Source organism: Chiloscyllium plagiosum, unplaced genomic scaffold (genome assembly GCF_037043375.1).
Source record: "Chiloscyllium plagiosum isolate Xiang-an unplaced genomic scaffold, Cpla_swu_hap1 HiC_scaffold_14, whole genome shotgun sequence".
Taxonomy (NCBI): Eukaryota; Metazoa; Chordata; class Chondrichthyes; order Orectolobiformes; family Hemiscylliidae; genus Chiloscyllium; species Chiloscyllium plagiosum.
The window spans coordinates 79,630,789-79,653,315 of NW_028270152.1; the positions used below are offsets into that span (position 1 = coordinate 79,630,789).

At 43.2% G+C, this 22,527-nt stretch overlaps 1 protein-coding gene across 1 annotated transcript in view; it reads left to right on the forward strand.

Annotated features, from left to right (window-relative positions):
• The window catches only part of fgd5a (FYVE, RhoGEF and PH domain containing 5a), a 143,754-nt gene that overhangs the window by 44,114 nt on the left and 77,113 nt on the right, over window positions 1-22,527 (forward strand). Inside the window, exon 6 of the mRNA XM_043708646.2 lies at window positions 10,466-10,625. Coding sequence (XP_043564581.2) covers window positions 10,466-10,625 — 160 coding nt within the window. The remainder of the gene's footprint in view (window positions 1-10,465; window positions 10,626-22,527) is intronic.

A 22,527-nucleotide genomic window follows, 5' to 3' on the forward strand; every position in this document is an offset into this window, starting at 1 on the left:
CAGTAAAGTTCTGTTGAAGCCTCTCAAACATAATAATAATATCCTTCCTAAACAGGATGACCAGAACTGGACGCAGTACTCCTGAAGAGGCCTCACCAATGTCCTCAACGTGACTTCCCAACTCAAATATTCAAAAGACTGAGCAATGAAGGCAAATGTGCTAAATGCCTTTCTAAATCACTCTATCTATATGTGATGCAAACTTCAAAGAATTACGTATCTGAACCTGTAGGTCCCCCTGTTCTACAACAACACCTACAGCCTACCATTAATTGTATATGTTTTGCCCCTCTTTATGTACCAAAATGCAATACTTCAAATTTATCCAAATTGAACTCTGTGCACCAGATTTTCAGCCCATTGACCCATTTGATCAAGATCCCTTTGTAATTTTAGAATTTCACTCTGTAATATGCCACCAGTTTTTGGTGACGTCCGCAAACGTACTAACGATGCCTTCCAATTTCTCATTCAAATCATTTATGTAAATGACAAACAAAACCCAGAACCAGTCCAAGTGGAACACTGCTGGTGTCCAGTCTGAAAAGCAACTTTCTACCACCACTCTCTGTCTCCTGCCATTAAGCCAATTGGCAAGCTCACCCTGAATCCCATGTAAGCAAACTTTACAAGCTGGTCTACCATGCGGAATCTCTCAAAGGCTTTACTAAAATCCAAGTGAACAACATCTACTACTCTGTCCTCATCACTGTTTTTGGAACTTCCTCAAAAAAACTCAATTGAGTTTGTAAGAGATGAGTTCCCTTGCACAAAACGATGTTTACTATTCTCGATCAATTTTGTCCCTCTAAATGTTTACAAATCCTATCTTTTATCATCACCTCCAACAACGTACCCACGACCAAAGTCAGACCTACAGATCTGTCATTGCCCAGTTTCTCCTTACAACCCTTCTTAAACAAAGACAAAATATTAGCCACTCTCCAGTCATCAGACACCTCCTCTGTAGTTATAGATGATATAAATATTTCTGGAAGGGGCCCCCAGTTTCTTCCCTTACTTACCACTATGTTCTGACATGCATTTGATCAGATTCCAATGATTTATCCACCATTATATTTTATAAGATCTCCAGAACTTCCTCTTCTGCAATGTGAACTGATTTTAAAATATCAATATTTAGTTCCCTAAATTTTCTAGCCTCCGTTTCTTTCTCCACACTAAAGATTGATGCAAAATATTCATTTAATATCTCTCTGATCACCTGGGTTCAACACAAAAATAACCTCTTTGATCTTTAAATGGCTATCTGTGGTTACCCTTCTACTCTTAATGTACTTGTAGAATCTCTTTGGATTACCCTTAACTTTATCTGCCAATGCTAACTCACTTGCTAATGCAAATCCCCTCTTTGCTTTCCTGATTTCTTTATTAAGAATGCCCCTACACGCCATATATTGATTTACAGCTTCATTTAAACCCTGTTGTCTATGTCTAATATAAGATATTTTATTCTTGACTAGAATCGCAATATCTTCATCCATCCATTGTTCCTTATCCTTCACTCTAAGAGAAACATAATGCCTCTGAACTCTCATCATTGCAATCTTGAAACCTCTCACTTGTCAGATGTCCTTTACCTGCGAACAGTTTACTGTCATTAACTTTTGAAAGTTCTTGTCTTGCACCATTAAAATTTACCTTACTCCAATTAAAATCTTTAACTTTTATGGAAGGCTTATCCTTTTCCGTAAACCATTTTAAAATGAATAGAATTGTGACTCATAGCGTTCCCCGACTTCCACTGGTAAGGTGAAGGAGCCTTGGATGACAAGAGAAGAGGATCTTCTCAACAAAAGAAGGTCAAATTTTGCTCATTCTCTTGGAATATCCACACAGAAATAAGACTGATGAACTTCGAGCATGGATTAGTACTTGGAACTATGATGTTGTGGCCCTATGGAGATATGGATTTCACAGGGGCAGGAATGGTTGCCACATGTTTCAGTCTTTATATCTTTGAAAAAGAACGGGGGGGGGGGTGGTAAAAGGGGGGTGGGGAGTAGCATTGTTAGTTAGTTCATCACAGCTGCAGAACAGGAGGTTGTTGAGGAGGGTTTGTCTACTGAGTCAGTATGGGTGGAAGTCAGTAACAGGAAAGGAGCAGTCACTTTATTGGGTGTTTTCTATATACTCTCTAATAGCAGCAGAGAGATAGAAGAACAGATTCGACAGCAGATCTTGGAAAGGTGCAGATGTAACAGAGTTGTTGTTATGGGTAACTTCAACTTCCCCAGTATTGATTGGAACCTCCTTAGTGCAGATGGTCTGGATGGAGCCGATTTTGTCAGGTGTGTCCAGGAAGGATTCCTGACTCAATATGAAGATAGGCCGACTAGGGGAGAGCCCATATTGGATTTGATGCCAGGCAACGAGCCAGGCCAGGTGTCAGATCTCTCAGTGGGACAGCATTTCGGAGACAGTTACCACAATTGCCTCACTTTTACCATAACCATGGAGAGGGATAGGAACACTCAGTATGGGAAGGCATTTAATTGAGGGAGGGGCAATTGTCCTGCTATTAGACAGGAGCTGTGGTGTATAAGTTGGGAACAGTTGTTCAATGGGAAATGCAAAACAGAGATGTGGGGGCTGTTTAAGGAGCAATTGTTGCAAGTGTTGGATAACTTTGTCCCACTGAGACAGGCAAGGACTGGTAAGGTGAAGGAGCCTTGGATGACAAAAGAAGAGGAGCTTCTCAACAAAAGGGAGAAGGAAGCTTGCTGAAGGTTGAGGAAGCAAGGATCTGGCACAGCTTTAGAGGATTCCAGGGTAACTTGGAATGGTCTCAAAAATGGACTGAAGAGATCTAGAAGGGGATGCAAAAAAACCATGGCAGGAAGGATTAGGGAAAACCTAAAGGTATTCTACACTTACATGAGTAAGAGAATGATTGGGAGTGGGTAGGATGGATCCGGGATAGTGGTGGGAACTTGTGCCTGGAGTCTGAAGAGGTAGGGGAGGTCCTAAATTAGTTTTCTTGATTCAGCATCCACTAGAGAGAGGGGCCTTGTCGATAGTGAGAACACCGTGAACCAGGTTAAAAGGCTTGAACAGATCGATATTAAGAAAGTGGGTGTGCTGGAAATTCTGGGAAGCATCAAGATAGATAAGTCCCCAGCGCTGGTCCAGATAAATCCAAGGGTACTATGTGAAGTGAGGAATGAGATATCAGTGCCTCTGGCAATGATCTTTGCATCCTCACTCTCCATGGGCAGTAGCACTGGGTGATTGGAGGGAGGTGAATGTTGTTCCTCTTGTTCAAGAAAGGGAATAGGGAAATCCCTGAGAATTACAGACCAGTCAGTCTTACGTCTGTGGTAAGCAAGGCACTGGAAAGGATTCTGAGACATTGTTTTTCCAAATAGTCATAAATCCTAAGTTTGATTAAAGGTAGTCAGCATGAGGAGCAGGTCATGCCTTACAAGCCTTATTGAGTTCTTTGAGGATGTGACAAGTTGACGAAGGTTGAGCAGTGGATATGGTGTATATGGATTTCGGTAAGGCATTTGATAAGGTTCCCCATGGTAGTCTTTTTCAGAAAGTTAGGAGGTATGGGATACGGGGAAATTCTGGATACAGAATTGGCTGGCCGATAGAAGACAACAAGTGGTAGTGGATGGAAAGTATTCTGCATGGAGGTCGGTGACCAGTGGTGTCCCGCAGGGATCTGTTCTTGGGTCTCTGCTCTTTGTAGGTATTATAAGTTACTTGAATGAAGAAGTGGAAGGGTGGGCTAGTAAGTTTGCCGATGACACAAAGGTCAGTGGTGTTGTATATTGTGTTGAGGGCTGTTGCAGGCTACAACAAGACATTGACAGGATGCAGAGCTGGGCTGAGAAGTGGCAGATGGAGCTCAATCTGGATAATTGCAAAGTGATTCATTTTGGAAGGTCAAATTTGAATGCTGAATACAGGGTTAAATACAGGATTCTTGGCAGTGTGAAACAGCAGGATCTTGGGGTCCATGTATACAGATCCCTCCATAATTGATAGAGTTGTTAAGAAGGCTTATGGTGTTTTGGCTTTCATTAACATGGGGATTGAGTTCAAGAGCTGCGAGGTTTTGCTGCAGCTCTATAAAACCCTGATTAGACCACACTTGGAATATTGTGTTCAGTTCTGGTCACCTCATTACAGGAAGGATGTGGATGCTATAGAGACATTGCAGAGGAGATTTACCAGGATGCTGCATGGATTGGAGGGCTTATGTTATAAAGATAAGTGTTATATTGAGTGAGCTAGGGCTTTTCACACTGGAGAGAAGAAGGAAGAGAGGTGACGTGATAGATGTGTACAAGGTAATGAGAGGCATAGATAGAGTAGATGGCCAGAGACTTTTCCCCAGGGCAGAAATGGCTGTCATGAGGGGTCATCACTTTAAGGTGATTGGAGGACTGTTATAGGGGAGATGTGAGAGGTAGGTTCTTTATGTACAGAGTGGTGGGTGTTTGGAATGCACTGCCAGTGGTGGTAATCGAGTCAGAGACATTAGGAACATTTAAACGAGCTGGACGAGCACATGTAAATTGAGGGATGTTTTTGCAAGGTTTGTGAACGTTTGTAGCTCAGGTTGAGGTTTAGGGTTTAGGTTTGCTCGCTGATGTTGGTTAGGGGTGTGTAGGTTAGGTTGATCTTAGAATAAGGTCCATGATGGCACAACATCATGGGCCGAAGGGCCTGTACTGTTCTATGTTCTATATTGCTAAAGAATTTTCTTGAACACATTTGACAAATTCTTCACCATCCAAACCTTTAACAATATTGTAGTCCCAGTCAATGTTTGGAAAATTAAAATCCCCCATTATTACAAACTTCTTATCCTTAAATATATCTGAGATCTGTGTACTATTTGTTTCTCAATTTCTCTGTCTATTGAGGGGGCCTATAGTACAATCTGATCAAGGGTAATCTTTCTTATTTCTAATTTTTATCCATATATTTTCACTGGATGATTTTTCAGAAATACTTCTCCCGTTATAGCCGTTATACTGTCTTTAATCAAAACACAATTCTCCCTCCTTTCTTGCCTCCTTTTCTATCCTTCCTACAGAACCTAACATCCAGAATATTGAGCTGCCAGTCCTGTCTATCCCTCAGCCAGGTTTCTGTAATAGTTACAGTGTCCCAATCCCATGTTCCTCAGCATGCTCTGAGTTCACCAGCCTTAGCTGTAAGACCCCTTGCATTGAAATAAATGCAACGTAATTCTTCAGAGTTACTATGTTCTCTGACTTTCTTTTGTCTTTTTCTAATTGACTTGCTCTTTTCACATTCAGAACCTTCCGCATCAATCTTTCTATTTATACTGCTACTTAGAATTCCTCCAAACCTGACCCCCTCAAACTCTCTAACAGTATGAAGTCTCCCTTAATGGAAGTACTAAATCTCCGTGCTAAGATATTGGTACCATTCCAGGTTTTTTACGTCCCAGAAGAGATTCCTGGTGTCCAAAAATTTGAATCCCTGAACAATACACTGCCTCTTCAGCGTTGATTTATCTCCTTTCTCCTTTTGTTCCTTCCCTCTTTCGAGTTTGGCATCAGGAGTAAACTACTTTTAAGTTTCTGGTTTTTAATCTTTTACCTAACCTCTTATATTCAGTCTATAAAGCTTTAACCTTTCCATAAAAATGTCATTTCTACCAATCTGTACAATAATTACTGGCTTCTGCCCTTTAACAATATGTTTGAAATGTTTAGAGATGTCCTTAATCTGAGCACCAGGGAAGTGACATACATTTACGCTCACTACCACAGAATCTCCTGACTGGAGAGTCCCAATAATAATTATTCTTTTAAATTTTGTTAAACACTGCCTAACATAAGAATCATTCCTACTGACTGCTCCTTCTAATTTCCTCTGAGAGATAATTCCTTTCAACAGTCCCCAAAACTGAACACCATCAGAGACTTCTATACTATATTCTTATGTATCCTGACAGTCACCCATCTATCTGACTGACCTTGATTTGTAATCACTTTTCTAAATTAACTAGCCATCTAAGTCTATGCCTTTTACATGCCCTCGATAACATTACGCCTAAAAAAAAATCACTTTCAATAAAACCTTACATATAAAATAAACTACCTTTCATTACCAACAGAAAGTAATGATAAAAATGCAAAATATTTTAAAAAAATCAAACATATAAATCTTAAATGTAATGAATAACTTCGCTGATTCACTGAATTAAAATAATTACTATTTGATAAATTCCACAAATAAAAAAATTGTTTCCAGAGTTGATCATGTGTATAAGCCCCAAAATGAAAACACAACTCTACTTTTTAAAAAAAACACTCTTCAGCCAGTCAAAAAAAACTCTTGCACTGTAAAAACAACTCTCCTCAAAATGCATTTTTTTAAGCTTCTAAATTAGAGAAAAAAAATTCAACCATTTACTGTAGGCCTCTGAAAAAAACTTGTTAAAGTCTGTTTTGAAAAAAAAACTTGCATTGATTTTTCTTGATTGCTAAAGAAACAAAATAATTAAAGATCATAGACTTTGAGTCTACTTAGACTTCAGCAAGGCTTTTCGTATGGAAGTCAATCTGGATAAATGTGAGGTGATGCACATGGGCAGGACAAACAAAGCAAGGATCCTGGAAGGACCAAGGATCAGAGGGACCTTGTTGTGTGTGTGTGTACACCATCTGTTAAGGTATCAGGGCAGATGGATAAAATGGTTACAAAGGCATATGATATACTTGCCTTTATACCCGAAGTAGACAAGCTGGAGGCTGGAAGAACACAGAAAGCCAGGCAGCATCAGGAGGTGGAGAAGTTGATGTTTTGGGTATAACCCTTCTTCAGGACTGGGGGTGGCTGTAGGCAGGGTGGTGAAGGTGGAACTGCATAGGCCACAGCGAGAGCATTGTGTGCAGTTCTGGAATCCACATTAAAGGAGGATGTGATAGCACTGGAGCAGTTGCAGAGGAGATTTACCAGGGTGTTCCCTGGGCTGGAACGTTTCAGTTATGAAAAGAGTTTGGACAGATCTGAGTTGTTTTCCTTAGAGCAGAGGAAATTGAGAAATAGGAGAAAGTGAGGACTGCAGATACTGGAGAGTCATAGAATTGAAAAGTGTGGTGCTGGAAGTACACAGCAGGTCAGGCAACATCCGAGGAGCCGGAGAGTCAATGTTTCGGCCATAAGCCCTTCATCATGATTGAAGTATATAAAATTATGACGGGCACAGATAGGCTAGACAGCAAGAAACATTTCCCCTTGATGGAGAGATCAATGACAAGGAGTCATAAATTTAAGGCAAGGTAGTGAGGGAATGTGAGGAAAAATGTTTTCACCCAAAGTGTGGTGGGAATCTGGAACTCACTGCCTGTGAGGGTGGTAGAAGCAGAATTCTCACTGAAGAAGCACTTAGATGTGTACTTGCAATGCCAAGGCACACAAGGCTGATAGGCATGTGATGGAAAATGGGATTAGAGTAGTCAAACATTTGTTTTTGACAGGTCCTAACTCAACCGGCTGAAATTATTGTGCTGCTATTTGGGATATATGTGTAAAATGCTTTGTACGTTGCAGTGAATGATACAATCCATGTTATGGTGGACATCCAGGTGTAAGTTATCCACATATGATACACTGTGTGCAACCCAATGTTGATTATGGGATATGACAGGGATATTTTGAGCAGGAAAGCAAACAAGAAACTGAAAAAAAAATCAATGTATTTGAAATGTGATGCGAAGAGCAGTGTCACAAGGAGGCAAGGCAGCACAAGCCAAACGGAAGTTTTGCCTCAGATGAAAGAAAGGCCAAGCTTGCTGAAAACCATTTCCAAAAGAGCATTGTTACTGCTTTCACATTTGACTAGAGGATCCTGTGGCAAAATGTTCATCAACACCATATTGGATTCCCTTGAAGAGAACTGGACACCAGAGAAGAATATAGATTGACAACAGCAAAGACTGGTGTGAAAAATCTAAAGAGGACCGTGTACAGTTTTATTTAACAAGGGATATAATTGCATTGGATGCAGTTCAGAGATGATTCACTCCTATTTATAAAGAGATGGTCTTACGGGGAAAGGTTTAGTAAGCTGGATTCTCTGGAGGCCAATGTTTGGGCTTTTGTGGAGCATGATAGGATAAATGCTGAGAATGTGTTTCTCCTCATGAGGGAATCTAGAACTAGGGGCACAGTTTAAATGTACGGGGTCTCACAGTTAAGATGGAGAAAAGGAGGATTTAATCCTCTTCGAAAGCCACCAATGTTTGGAATTCTGTACCTCAGCGGAGACTGATTTGCAGCATATTTTCAAGACTGAGTTACACAGATTTTTGATCGCCAAATGTTTATGGAGAATGGGCTTGAGGTGGAGTTAAGGTCAAGATCAGATTGGCCATAAGTGTGTTGAATGGCGGAACACATTCTAGGTGCTGTGTAACCTTTTCCAGCTCCCATCCCTCATGCTCTAATGGTCTTCAGGATGTAAACGATTTCCGGGTTGTGGTGAAAAATTTGGGTGGGGTATGGCTAGATATGTTACTCTCCCCATCCTCTACAATCCATCCACACATGACAGTATCAATAGGGATGATCACCACACAGTTCTGTGGAGATAAATTTCCACTCTCACATTAAGGATACCCTCCATTGCGTTGTGTGGCACAGAATAGGACAGACTTTGAGCAGATCTAGCATTTCAAAGCTGGACATCCATCAGGTGCTATGGGTCATCCACAGCAGCAGAATATATAACCTCATGGCCCAGCATATCCTCCACTCAACCACTACATCAAAGAGATGTGCAGATCAACCCTGATTCAAAGAAGAGTGCAGAGTCGGGTGGTGCATACGAGGGCGGCACGATGGCTCAGTGGTTAGCACTGCTGCCTCACAGCGCTAGGGCCCTGGGTTCGATTCCAGCCTCGGGTGACTGTGCTTAGAGTTTGCACATTCTCCCCGCCTCTGCATGGATTTCCTCCGGGTGCTCCGGTTTCCTCCCACAGTTCAAAGATGTGCAGGTTACGTGAATTGGCCACGCTAAATTGCCCCACAGTGTTCAGGGATGTGTAGGTTAGGTGCATTAGTCAGGGGAAATGTAAAGTAATAGGGTAGGGGAGTGGGTGGGATACTCTTTGGAGAGTCAGTGTGGACTTATTGGGCCGAATGGCCATTTCGTACTCTGTAGGGATTCTATGTAGGGATCTTAAAAGTGAGGTGAAGCTCCAAGCACTTGTTAAATACAAGAAGAAACATAAAGTGGTAGATGGAGCTAAAGGATCCAACAATGCAGAGATCAGACCTAAGCTCTACAATCCTACCATTGTCATGCAAAAATTAAAAACTTGCTGCTAAAGGAGGCTCCGTAAGTATTTCCATCCTTGGTTGTTGGGGTGGAAAGGAAAATGAGTGTTGCTGTTAGAGGTTAGTCATGTCAGCTCCAGGACATCTCTGCAGGAGTTCCTCAGGGTAGTGTCCGAGGCCCAGCCTTCTTCAGCTGCTCCATCATAAGGTCAGAAGTGGGAATGTTTACTGATGATTGCACAGTGTTCAATGCCATTTGCAACTGAAACAGTTCATGATAAATGGCAACTTACATTTGTGCCACACAAGTGCCAGGTAATGACCATCAGCAACAAAACAGAGTCCAATCATCTCCCCATTGATGTTGAATAGTGTTGCCCCACTATCAATATCCTGGGGGTTACCATTGACCAGAGACTGAATTGGACTGGTCATATAAATACAGTCACTCCAAGAGCAGGTCAAAGACTGGGAATTCAGCAGCAATAATTCACTTCCTTCTGAGTGCTTGGTACAAGGGAACAAATCAAGAGTGTGATTTAATACTCCTCACTTGCAGGATAAGATGCAGCTAAAACAACACTCAAGAAGCTTGACACCGTCCAGACCAAAAGAGCCCACTTGATTGGCACCACATCCACTCCCTTTACCACTGATGCTCGGTCTGTCAGTGTGTGCCATCTGTATGATCTATAAAATGCACTGCACAAATTCAGTAAAGGTTACTCCAATAGCAGTTTCCAAATCCACAGCTACTTCCACCCAAAAGGACAAGGGCAGCAGACACATGAGGACACTACTGCTCTAGGTTCTCCCCAGGCTATACATCATCCTGACATGGAACATTATTACTGTTCCTGACCTGTCGCTGGATCAAAACCCTAAAATCCCTTCCAAGGGAGTTCCTACACAAATCAAGGGACTCACCAAAAAAATCTAAAGGCTATTAGTGATGGGCAAGTATTGCAGCTCCCGGTAGCCAGTGGCACTGACATCCTGTGAACAAAGCACTTTAAACAGGATCATAACATGTTGGATTGAGTGGGGAATCCGGAGAATGGCGGGGGTTATATGGGGGGTATGGGGTGGGGAAGATGGAGTTTGGTGTGTGATGGTGAACCACGAGTGACTGCTGCATTATCTGACTGAGTCCATACCTTTCTACCATCAGGGAGCAGGCGGCTCCATGTTTGGCGCATGTGATCTTAGCCCGAGGGCCCAGACTGAGTGTGTACTCCAGGTATATTGAGCAATTTGAACATAACCTCGCAATCCTGGAACAATCCTGTAGCAACTCACGAGGGCTTTCCACAAGACTGCTGGAGTTTGAGGTAACATTCTGAGAATTGTCTCCCAGCAATTCACTCAAATCCTCAAAACCTTTTAACACCTTTATTAACCTTTACAGACATATGACATGTCTGCTTACCATCCATCTGCTCTTCCCGAGATCTGAACTAGCTCCCATTAACACTGTCATTGTCACTATCAGTTCTACTGAGATAAATCACTTCACGTTCCCAAAGCGAGAATTCCAGCTGTCATGTTTTAGCCCTTTTCACCATCTTAGCATCATCTCTTTGCAGCCTGTGTTGCCATTTTACAGCATGAAATATTTCTCCTCCTGATGTGACAGAGTTATTGGCTGGATGGAAAAAGGAGAGAAATGGTGATGTCTTGATGGAGAGTGGGGATAAATGAGGAAGGTTGTTTGGATGAGCATTGGGGTAAACGAGAAGTGTTGGCTGTATGAAAATGGGCTGGAAGTGGGTACTGCAGATGCTGGAGAACAGAGTCAAGATTAGAGTGGTGCTGGAGAAGCACAGCAGGTCAGGCAGCATCTGAGGAGCAGGAAAATCGACATTTCGGGCAAAAGCTCTTCATCAGGAACCTGATTCCTGATCTGGGCTTTTGCCTGAAACATCGATTATTTTTTTCCTGCTCCTTGGATGCTGCCTGACCTGCTGTGCTTCTCCAGCACCACTCTAATCTTGTATGAGTTTTGGGGTGAGTGAGGAGTGTTGGCTGGATGGTTCATTGGGGTGAGTGAGGAGTGGAGAATGGGGGTGAATGAGGTGTGTTGGCTGGATGGAGAATGGGGGTGAATGAGGTGTGTTGGCTGGATGGAGAATGGGGGTGAATGAGGTGTGTTGGCTGGATGGAGAATGGGGGTGAATGAGGAGTGTTGGCTGGATGGAGAATGGGGGTGAATGAGGTGTGTTGGCTGGATGGAGAATGGGGGTGAATGAGGTGTGTTGGCTGGATGGAGAATGGGGGTGAATGAGGTGTGTTGGCTGGATGGAGAATGGGGGTGAATGAGGTGTGTTGGCTGGATGGGGGTGAATGAGGAGTGTTGGCTGGATGGAGAATGGGGGTGAATGAGGAGTGTTGGCTGGATGGAGAATGGGGGTGAATGAGGAGTGTTGGCTGGATGGAGAATGGGGGTGAATGAGGAGTGTTGGCTGGATGGAGAATGGGGGTGAATGAGGAGTGTTAGCATGGAAGGGAAGAAGGCAAATGAGTGTTGGCTGGTTATGAACGAGGTACCTAATGAATACATTTTTAAAAACTGCAGATGCTGGAAATCAGAAACAAAAGCAGAAATTGCTGGAAAAACTCAACAGGTCTTGCAGAATCTGTGGAGCGAAAGCAGAGTTATCGTTTCAGATCCAATCAGCTGAATGATATAGAGGTTGAGTAGATTAAGGTTATTTTCATTACAAAGACGGAGTTTGAGGACCTGATTGAGGTCTACAAAATCATGAGAGGTATAGACAGGGTGGATAGCAAGAAGTTTGTTTCCCAGAGTGGGGGACTTGGTTAGATTAGATTAGATTACATTAGATTACTTACAGTGTGGAAACAGGCCCTTCGGCCCAACAGGTCCACACCGACCCGCCGAAGCACAACCCACCCAGACCCCTACGTTTACCCCTTTTACCTGACACTACAGGCAATTTAGAATGGCCAATTCACCTGACCTGCATTTTTGGACTGTGGGAGGAAACCGGAGCACCCGGAGGAAACCCATGCAGACACTGGGAGAATGTGCAAACTCCACACAGTCAGTTACCGGAGGCGGGAATTGAACCCGGGTCTCTGGCGCTGTGAGGCAGCAGTGCTAACCACTGTGCCACCGTGCTGCCCACACCACTGTGCCACCATGCCGCTCACTACCACTGTGCCACCGTGCCGCCCACACGGGGTTACTCGGGGTTATGACTTCAAGGTTTGAGGGGAAAAGTTTAGTGGAGATATGTGTGGAAAGTTATTTACACAGAGGGTGGTGGTGCCTAGAACACATTGCCGGTAGAGGTGGGCACAAACTGCTCCTCGGATGCTGCCTGAACTGCTGTGCTCTTCCAGCACCACTAATCCAGAATCTGGTTTCCAGCATCTGCAGTCATTGTTTTTACCTTGTCATTTAAGATGTGTCTAGACAGGTACATGAATGGGCAGGGAGCAGAGGGATACAGATCCTTAGAAAATAGGCAGCAGGTTGAGATAGAGGATCTGGATCGCGCAGGCTTGGAGGGCCGAAGGGCCTGTTCCTGTGCTATAATTTTCTTTGTTTTTTTTTCTTTGTTCACAATTGTTCACAATAATTAGCTGGTTGGGTAATGGTGATAAATGAGGAATACTGTTTGGATGCAGAATATGGGTAAATGGGGAGTGATAGCTGGACAGAGAATGGGATTAAAAATGGAGTGTTGGCTGGATAGTGACTAAGGGTAAATGAGGAACTTTGTAGGATGGCAGTTGTGATAGATAAAGGAGCTTTGGCCAGTGGGTTATGGAGGAAATTGATGTTGGCTGAGTGAAGAATGTAGATAAATGAAGAGTGTTAGTTGGTGGGAAATGGGGGTAAAAGGGAATTGCAGACAGGATGGGGAATAGGAGTAAATTATGAGTTCCTGGCTGGTGGAGAATAGGGGAAAAACAAAATGTTGGCTGGATTGTAATGAGAGTAAATGACAGGTTTTGGCTGAATGGGAATGGGGGCAAAGGAGGAGCATTGTTTGGATAGGGATTAGGGTAAATGAGGAGTATTGGCTAGGTGGACAATGATCTTAAAATGGAGTGTTTGCTGGATGGCGGAATAAAGTAAATGAGGATATTGACTGGATGGCAATTGGGATAGATGTGTACCATTGGCCAGTGGGCTATGGGTAAATGAATGTTGGCTGTGTGAGGAAAATGAATAAATGAGCATTGGCTGGTGGAACACAGTAAGGCATGGATGTTTGTTGGAAAGGAAATTGGGTAATTTAGGAGCGCTGGCTGGATCAGAATGGGGTTAAATAATTATTGGCTGGATGGAGTATATATGGGTAAATGAGCTGGATGGAAAATGGGGGTAAAAAGGGAGTATTGGCTAGATGGAGAATGAATGTAAAAGAGTGTCGGCTGGATAGGGAATGGAGTAAATGAGGAGTATTGGTTGGATAGGGAATGAGGGGAAAGGAGTGTTGGCTGGACTGGGAAATGGGGATAAAGGAGTGTTGGCTGGATGGAGATGGGGGTAAATGACTAGTTGGCTATACAGGGAATGGGGTAAGAAAGGAGGTTTTGATTGGGGAATGGTGGTAATTGAGTATTGTTTTGATGGGGATTAGGGGTAAATGAGTGTTAACTGGATAGACAATGGGGTTAAACTGGTAGTGTTCATTGTGTGTTGAGTGGTGGTAAATTGCTATTGACTGGGTGTAAAAAGAGGATAACTGAGGAGAGTTGGCTGTGTAGGTGAATGGGCTAAATTGCTGGTAAAGAGAATTGTTGGATGGGGAATGTGGTTGGAAGAGGAATGTTGGCTGGATATGGAATCGGGGTAAATAAAGAGCATTGCTGGATTGGGATTAGGGAGTGATTGAGGAGTGTCGGTAGGATGGGGAATGTAGGTAAATAAAACATGTTGGCTGGTCAGGAGAGGGAGTAAGTGTGGAGTGTTGGTACCGAGGGAAAGAGAGTGAATGAGTGTTGGCTGGTTATGAAAGGGGGTATCTGAGGCTGTTGGGAATGAGAGGTAAATGTGGTGTGTTGGCTGGATCGGCAATAAGGATAAAAGAAGAGTGTAAGCTGGAGGGGGAATGATGCCAAAAAGATGCATCGGGAAAGAGGGTGTTAGAGGAGTGTTGGCTGGATGGAGGTATATTGAGTGTTGGCTGGATGGAGGTATATTAAGAGTGTTGGCTGGGTTGGTTGTTGGGGTCAATGAGGTGTATTTGCTGGGTAAGAAATGGGATAAATGCTTATTGGCATAATGCGGAATGGGGTAAATCAGTGTTGGCTGGGTGGGGATAGGCAGTAAATGAGGAGTGTTGGCTGGGGGGAGAATGGGTGCATTTGTGTGGAGAAACATTTATCCAGGGTTTAATGAGAATGTGCAGTTTGCAGCTACAGGCAGTGGTTAAAGTGAATCTTATTATCACATTTAAGGTGTAGCTAGACACGATTATGAGGGACAACAGAATCGAGGATTGCACTGACTGAGTCATGGTTGGGAGGATGGGAACAGGCTCAAAAGGAGCATACATGGTCTTTCTCAGTACTGTATGTCTGATGTAATTCTATGTCAGTATTGTTTAAACCTTGAGCAAGTTATTGTCACAGGCATCGAACAGGGATGATTCCAGAACTGAACCCTGTGGGACTCCACACCCACTTCCGTCTCCTTCTGAAATATTGCTCTGAAATTTGTTCTCCTGTCTGATGCATTAATGCAGTTTACTCACCCTCCTCCCTTTTCACCGTCTTTATCTCCTGGAGCAAATTCCTATGTGTTACTTTGTCCAAGATTTTCCTAGTGTGCATGTACACCACATCCACTCCATTTCCCATCTACAATGTTGTTACTTCCTTCAAGAATTCCATTGTCTTTGCCAGATTTTCTGTTTTAAAATCTCCTTTGGCAGTTTCTAATTCCCTTCTCTTTCTCATAATGCATTGTCATGTAGCCCTCAATCAAAGACTCGAAAGTTACGCCTCTTGCAGACGTGAAGTTATTGGTCTGATCATGTTGGGATTAACTCAGTCCCCAGAATGCCAGAGCAATATAAAACAGAGGAGCAGTTTGTGAGCATCATGTTTGTACCACTTCTTCAGAAAAGCTTGCAAAGTATTTCCTTTTTGAGTATTTATCCATTCTGTTGTGAACATTTCTATCTTTCTGACAGCACATTTGAGATCAGCACAGTTCACTAACTCATTTGCCAGTGGAAACACATACTTATTCATTTACTCAAAGCCTATCATAATTCTGCATCAAAATCTCTCTACTTAAAAAATTGCAGCTGGTACAAAAATTGATAAGGTAATTAACAGTAACTAGGAAGTGCAGAAAGTTATCAATAGACTGATGAGCTGGGCAGAAAACTGTCAATCGTATTTCAATGTGAAGAAGGGTGGGGTGATGCACTTGCTGGAAATCAAATGAGAGAATCCACAATCAATACTAAGAAATGTAGAGGGACATTGAATCCCTGACAGTAGTAGGGCAGGTAGAAAATTTGTTGAAGAAGCATGTGGAATCTCATCCTTAGACATAAGAGCAGGGAGGTTTTGCTGGAACTATTATATCACCGACTGAATAGTTCTGGGCACTACATTACAACAAGTATGAAATCGCACCAAGTGAGGCCGCAGGGTAAAATTTTCAAAGATGTAGCCAAGATTAGAGAATTGCTGCCATGAGGAAAAATTGGATTGGCCGAGATTTATTTCCTTGCTGCAGAGGAACTGAACAAAGTCGTGTCAAATTATGAATTACTTCATCCTATATTAAATTTCGTGCGAACGTACATCTGACCAATCGGCTAAGGGAAACAGCTGCTTTCCATTCACCCTGTCCAAGCCCCTCCCAATCTTCTACACCTCTATCAGGTCCCCCCACCCTGCTCCAAAGGAAATAACCTGAGCTCATCCAATCTGTCTTCGTAACTGAAATTTTACATCGAAGGCAATATCCTGGTGAATCTCCTCTGCACTCCATACCTTGCAATCACATCCTTTCTATAGTTTGGTGACCAGAACTGCACATAGTACTTGAGCGGTGGTGTAACCAAAGTTCAGCTCCAACATGATCTCCCTGCTCTTATAATCTATACTGCAGCTGAAAAAGTGAAGTGTCTTGTATGCTTTCTTAATTATCCTATTAATCACTCCAGTCACCTTCAGCGATTTGTGGATTGGCACCCCAAGATCCCTCTGTTACTCTGACCCTCCTAGTGTCCTGCTATTCATTAAGTAGTCCCTTGTCTTGTTCATTTTTGGAAAGTGTGTCACCGCTCATCTGACCAGTCTGTTTATACCCTCCTGTAACCTCAAAAATCTCTTCACTGTCAGTCACCAGCCAATAATTGTGCCGTCCTCACACTAATCATCCCTCCCACGTTCTCATCCGCAGCTTTTCTGAAAAGTAAGGGACCCTGTGGTATGCCACGGTATACTGGACTCCAGCCACACAAACACGCTTCTCCACCTCCTGTCAGTAAGCCAATTTTGCTAATTTACTCCCATGAGCTTTTACTTTCTTTATCAGTTTCCATGTGGGGCCTTGTCAAAAGCCTTACTGGAATCCACGTAGACTACGTCAGCTGCCTTACCCTCATCCAAGCACTTCGTCATCTCCCTGAAAAGTTCCACCAAATTTGGTAGGCATCGGTACTGGGACCTCAACTATTTATAATCCATATCAGTGACTCCGATGAAGGGACCAAAGTTTGGTTGCTGTGAATCAGCCCATAATCATATTGAGATAAGACCCCAGAATACTGGAAGTTCATCTCGATTGCAAATCAAAACCGAACCTTGCTCTTAAGCAGCTCAAGGCTGAAATCCTGGCAGGGGAGAGGGATGAAGTCAATGATTAGGAACCAAGATTTGTGAGTGGAATTGAAGCTAATCATTAACTAGGGGAGCTTTCTGCTTCTCAATCTGTCCATCATGTCAGTCTGGATAGTTCTTCTCCTGCTTTGATGCTTTGCTTTCCTTTCAGTTTAACTAACCTCAGCACCTTGGTGCATTTGACTATATTGAAACTGTTAGATGAGTCAAGTTGTCAATGTTAATTATCTCAAGTTTTCTTTGCATTCTGCAACTTTCTGCCTCTCAGCATATTCGAGATAAAGTTCCTTCCAGATTCAGTTATCTCCATAAAAAACATAAAGTCCAGCGACTATAGCGTGTTTAATTGAAAGTTGAGATGCTGTTCCTTAAGTTTGCACTGGAGCAATGCAGCAGACCAAGGGCAGAGATTCAGATATCCAATGAGGGGTCACTCAGTCTCTGTTTGGTCTCTCAAATGTGGAAGCAATCACATTATGAGGTGTGAATATAGTAAACCAGATTGAACGGAGCAACATAAATCATTGATCCACCTGGAAAGTGGGTTTTGGAGCTCTGAGTGAGGAGAGAGGGAATAAGGACAAACATTACTCGTTCTTTATGAAAAGATGACATGGAAGGGGGTTGAGGTCCTGTGAGGTGATAGAGATTTTGACCAAGGTGTGGTGGAGGGAACGAAAATGGGGAGCGGAAGATGTGGCACCATGCTGGATTTGCTGGTGGAAATTGGTCAGGTAGAAAGTGAACACAAAGGAAATTCTATTCTGGGTCTGAGAGAAAAGTAGGGATGGTCATGGTGTTTCTCCAGATCAGTGGGGTCTGTGTTAATTGTGTTTCTTTATGTTTGTATTGTTTCTCTGGGTTTGTCTTTTAGTTGCCTATATTTGTGTTTGAGAGCTACTAGCGAGTTTCATTTTCCCTTCTTCTATAATGGGATGTGGGCAAGGCCAACATTTGGTACCCAATCTGGACACTCAGCCCAGAACTGAATGACATGCTTATCCATTTTAGAGGAAAATTAAGATTCAGTCACATTGCAGTGAGTCTGGAGTCACGTGTAGGGCCAGACCAGGTAAGGACAGCAGATGTCCTTTGAGGAAGGAAATCTGCTGTCATTAGTGAACCAGAGGGGTTCTTTTATCAACAATTGATGAATATTTCGTGGGACTATTACATAGGCTGTTTCCAATTCCAGATTTATTCAGTGAATTTGAATTCCACCAGATGCTATGGTGGGACTTGAACCTATATCGCCAGGCACGAACATGGAGCTCTAATTACTGCTTGAATCATATTATGATTATGCTACAATATGCTCCTGTGTTATGCTATTTGTATTGCTCTTTCTGTGTGTTTGTCTTTGCGTTTCTGTGTGTCGGTTTTTGTGTCAGTTTTTCTTTTGGTCTGTATTGGTATTAGAATTTCTGTGGGTTATTGTTTCAGTGGGTCTGTGTAAGTGTTTCTGCACATCTGTGTTTGTATTAGGTGTTCCAGGAGTCTATGTTGGTGCGAGCATTTCCATGGGGTTGTTTGTTTTGCTGTTTCTGTGAGACTGAAACTTTAGAATCCCTACAGTGTGGAAACAGGCCATTTCGCCCAATAAGTCGACACCGACCCTCCAAACAGCATCCCAACCAGACCTATTCCCCTACTCTATCCCTGTAACTCTGCATTTCCATGGCTAATGCACTTAATTTACACATCGCTGGATACAATGGGCAATCCACCTAACTTGCACAATGTGGGAAGAAACCAGAACACCCAGTAGAAACCTGTACAAACAGAGGGAGAATGTGCAAACTCCACACAGATAGTTGCTTGTGGGTGGAATCGAATCCAGGTCCATGGTGCTATGAGGCTTGTGTGTTACTCTGGGTTTGTGTTAGTGAGTGTTTTATATGGATTTGCGTTCGTATTACTGTTTCTATGGGTCAGTTTTTGTGTTTGTGTTCCTGTATGTAAGCATTGTGTTGGTGTTTCTGTGGGTCAGCATTTGAGTTACTGCTTCTGTGGATCTTTGTTTGAGCTGATGTTTCAGTTGGTCAATATTTTTATTAGTGTTTTTTGTGGGTTTGTTGTGTTTCTGGGTCACTGTGTTGCTGATTCTGAGTCTGTATTTGAGTCAGTATTCTTTGTCTTAATGGTAGTGTTGCCGTTTCTGTGCGTCTGTACCGCAATGCAGTTTTGCTGAGGGTTTGCATTATATTTCAGTTTGTGTGTGGAATTGTATTTGTGTTTCTGTGTGTCTGTGTTAATATTGCTGTCTCTGTGCATCTATGTTTAAGTTAGCATTTCTGTGGTTCCGTATTTGAATTTGCATTTCTGTTTTTGTGGGTTAGTGATGGAGTTACTGAAAGTGGACCAGTATTGTGCTTCAGTATTTCTATTGGTCTGTTTTGGTATTACTGTTTCTGTGTATCTGCTTTTATGTTTTCTGCCTCTGCTTTTTGACTTGAGTACACATGACCACAACAAATCAAATATAGTGAAAAGCTCTGTTTGTGAGCAGTACAGACAGATCATAGTAAGCAAGGACATACCAAGCAGAAACTGCAACACGAACACAGACCTACAGAAACTGCAACACTAACACTGACCTGGTGGTTTGATCTGGGATCATGACATAATTTGGGACTTCATCTAGGATATTAACATAATTTGGGGACCCCTGTGGGATTTCAAATAGATAGACAAATTAGTTAGATTTGCTGGATTTTAGACTGGTTAAGATTTTTAGCCAGAATGAGGCATATAAATTACACTGCTCAGAAGGTGTGCAAAGGAGTACATGAACAAGGTCAACACTATTTGAAGTTAGAGAGTCCATTCATCAGCAGGAAAGAAGCTGCTCTTGAACCTGATGGTGTGTGTGTGTCCAAGCTTCTGTATCTTCTGCCCGTTGGAAGAAGTTCTAAAAGAGCATTACCAGCATGAGAGGGGTCTTTGATGACGTTGGCAGCCTTTCTGTGGCATAAGAAATGTAAGTGGAGTCGATGGATGGAAGGTTGGCTTCTGTGATGGTATGTGCTGTTGTCACAACCCTCTGAAGTTTTATGTGGTCCTGGACAAAGCATTCACTGTACCAGGCCGTTATGCACTCAGTATGCTTTCTATGGTTTACCTGTAAACGTTGATGACAGTCCATAGGGACATGCCAAATTTCTTCAGCCACCTGAGGAAAAAGAGGTGCCTTCCTGACCACAGCATCTACATGAGAAGTCCAGGACAGGTTTCTGGTTTTTGTCACTCCTTGGAACTTGACGCTCTTATCCTGTTCAACCTCAGCTCCATTTGAGTTAGTGTTGCAGTTTCTGCAGGTCAGTGTTCGTGTTGCAGTTTCTGCAGGTCAGTGTTCGTGTTGCAGTTTCTGTGGGTCAGTGTTCGTGTCGCAGTTTCTGTGGGTCAGTGTTCGTGTTGCAGTTTCTGTGGATCTGTGTTCGTGTTGCAGTTTCTGTGGCTCAGTGTTCGTGTTGCAGTTTCTGTGGGTCTGTGCCCTTGTTGCAGTTTCTGCAGGTCAGTGTTCATGTTGCAGTTTCTGTGGGTCAGTGTTCATGTTGCAGTTTCTGTGGATCTGTGTTCGTGTTGCAGTTTCTGTGGGTCTGTGTTCATGTTGCAGTTTCTGTGGATCTGTGTTCGTGTTGCAGTTTCTGTGGGTCTGTGTTCGTGTTGCAGTGTCTGTGGATCTGTGTTCGTGTTGCAGTTTCTGTGGATCTGTGTTCGTGTTGCAGTTTCTGTGGGTCTGTGTTCGTGTTGCAGATTCTGTGGGTCTGTGTTCATGTTGCAGTTTCTGTGGGTCAGTGTTAGTGTGGCAGTTTCTGTGGGTCTGTGTTCGTGTTGCAGTTTCTGTAGGTCAGCGTTCGAGTTGCAGTTACTATAGATCTGTGTTTGTGTTGCAGTTTCTGTGGGTTTGCGTTTGTGTTGCAGTTTCTAGAGGTTTGTGTTTGTGTTGCAGTTTCTGTGGGTCTGTGTTCATGTTGCAGTTTCTGTGGATCTGTGTTCGTGTTGCAGTTTCTGTGGGTCTGTGTTCGTGTTGCAGTTTCTGTGGATCTGTGTTCGTGTTGCAGTTTCTGTGGATCTGTGTTCGTGTTGCAGTTTCTGTGGGTCTGTGTTCGTGTTGCAGTTTCTGTGGGTCTGTGTTAGTGTTGCAGTTTCTGTACGTATGTGCTCATGTTGCAGTTTCTGCAGGTCAGTGTTCATGTTGCAGTTTCTGTGGGTCTGTGTTCGTGTTGCAGTTTCTGTGGGTCTGTGTTAGTGTTGCAGTTTCTGTACGTATGTGCTCATGTTGCAGTTTCTGCAGGTCAGTGTTCATGTTGCAGTTTCTGTGGGTCTGTGTTCGTGTTGCAGTTTCTGCGGGTCTGTGTTCGTGTTGCAGTTTCTGTGGGTCTGTGCTCTTGTTGCAGTTTCTGTGGGTCTGCGTTCGTGTTGCAGTTTCTGTGGGTCTGCGTTCGAGTTGCAGTTTCTATAGATCTGTGATGGTGTTGCAGTTTCTGTGGGTCTGTGTTTGTGTTGCAGTTTCTGTGGGTCTGTGTTTGTCTGGCTGATTCACAAATGGAAAAAGGAGTGATCTGCATTCTGGCCTAGGTCCATGTTATTTTCTGTGGATAAATACTAGAACAGAGTTATTGCTAGTCAACTGCCCTTGTAGGGCCTCACGATCTGACTCCAGTTACTCTCCCTCAGTTCGGATTTGTTTCAGGTCACCTGGATTCCTCTTCCTTCAATTAACCCATTTCTGGCATTGCCATATTTAAGTGTGGCTGTTGCTTTCATAGAACATAGAAACATACAGGCCCTTTGGCCGTTGGTTGCGCCGATCCAAGCCCACCTAACCTACACTAGCCCATTATCCTCCATATGCCTATCCAATGCCCATTTAAATGCCCATAAAGAGGGAGAGTCCACCACTGCTACTGGCAGGGCATTCCATGAACTCACGACTCGCTGAGTAAAGAATCTACCCCTAACATCTGTCCTATACCTACCACCCCTTAATTTAAAGCTATGCCCCCTCGTAATAGCTGATTCCATACGTGGAAAAAGGTTCTCATGGTCAACCCTATCTAAACCACTAATCATCTTGTACACCTCTATCAAGTCACCCCTAAACCTTCTTTTCTCCAATGAAAACAGCCCCAAGTGCCTCAGCCTTTCCTCATACGATCTTCCTACCATACCAGGCAACATCTTGGTAAACCTCCTCTGCACCCGTTGCAGTGCCTTCACATCCTTCCTATAGTATGGCGACCAAAACTGCACACAATATTCCAGATGCACCAGAGTCTTATACAACTGCAACATGACCTCAGGACTCCGGAACTCAATTCCTCTACCAATAAAAGCCAGTACGCCATATGCCGCCTTCACCGCACTATTTACCTGGGTGGCAACTTT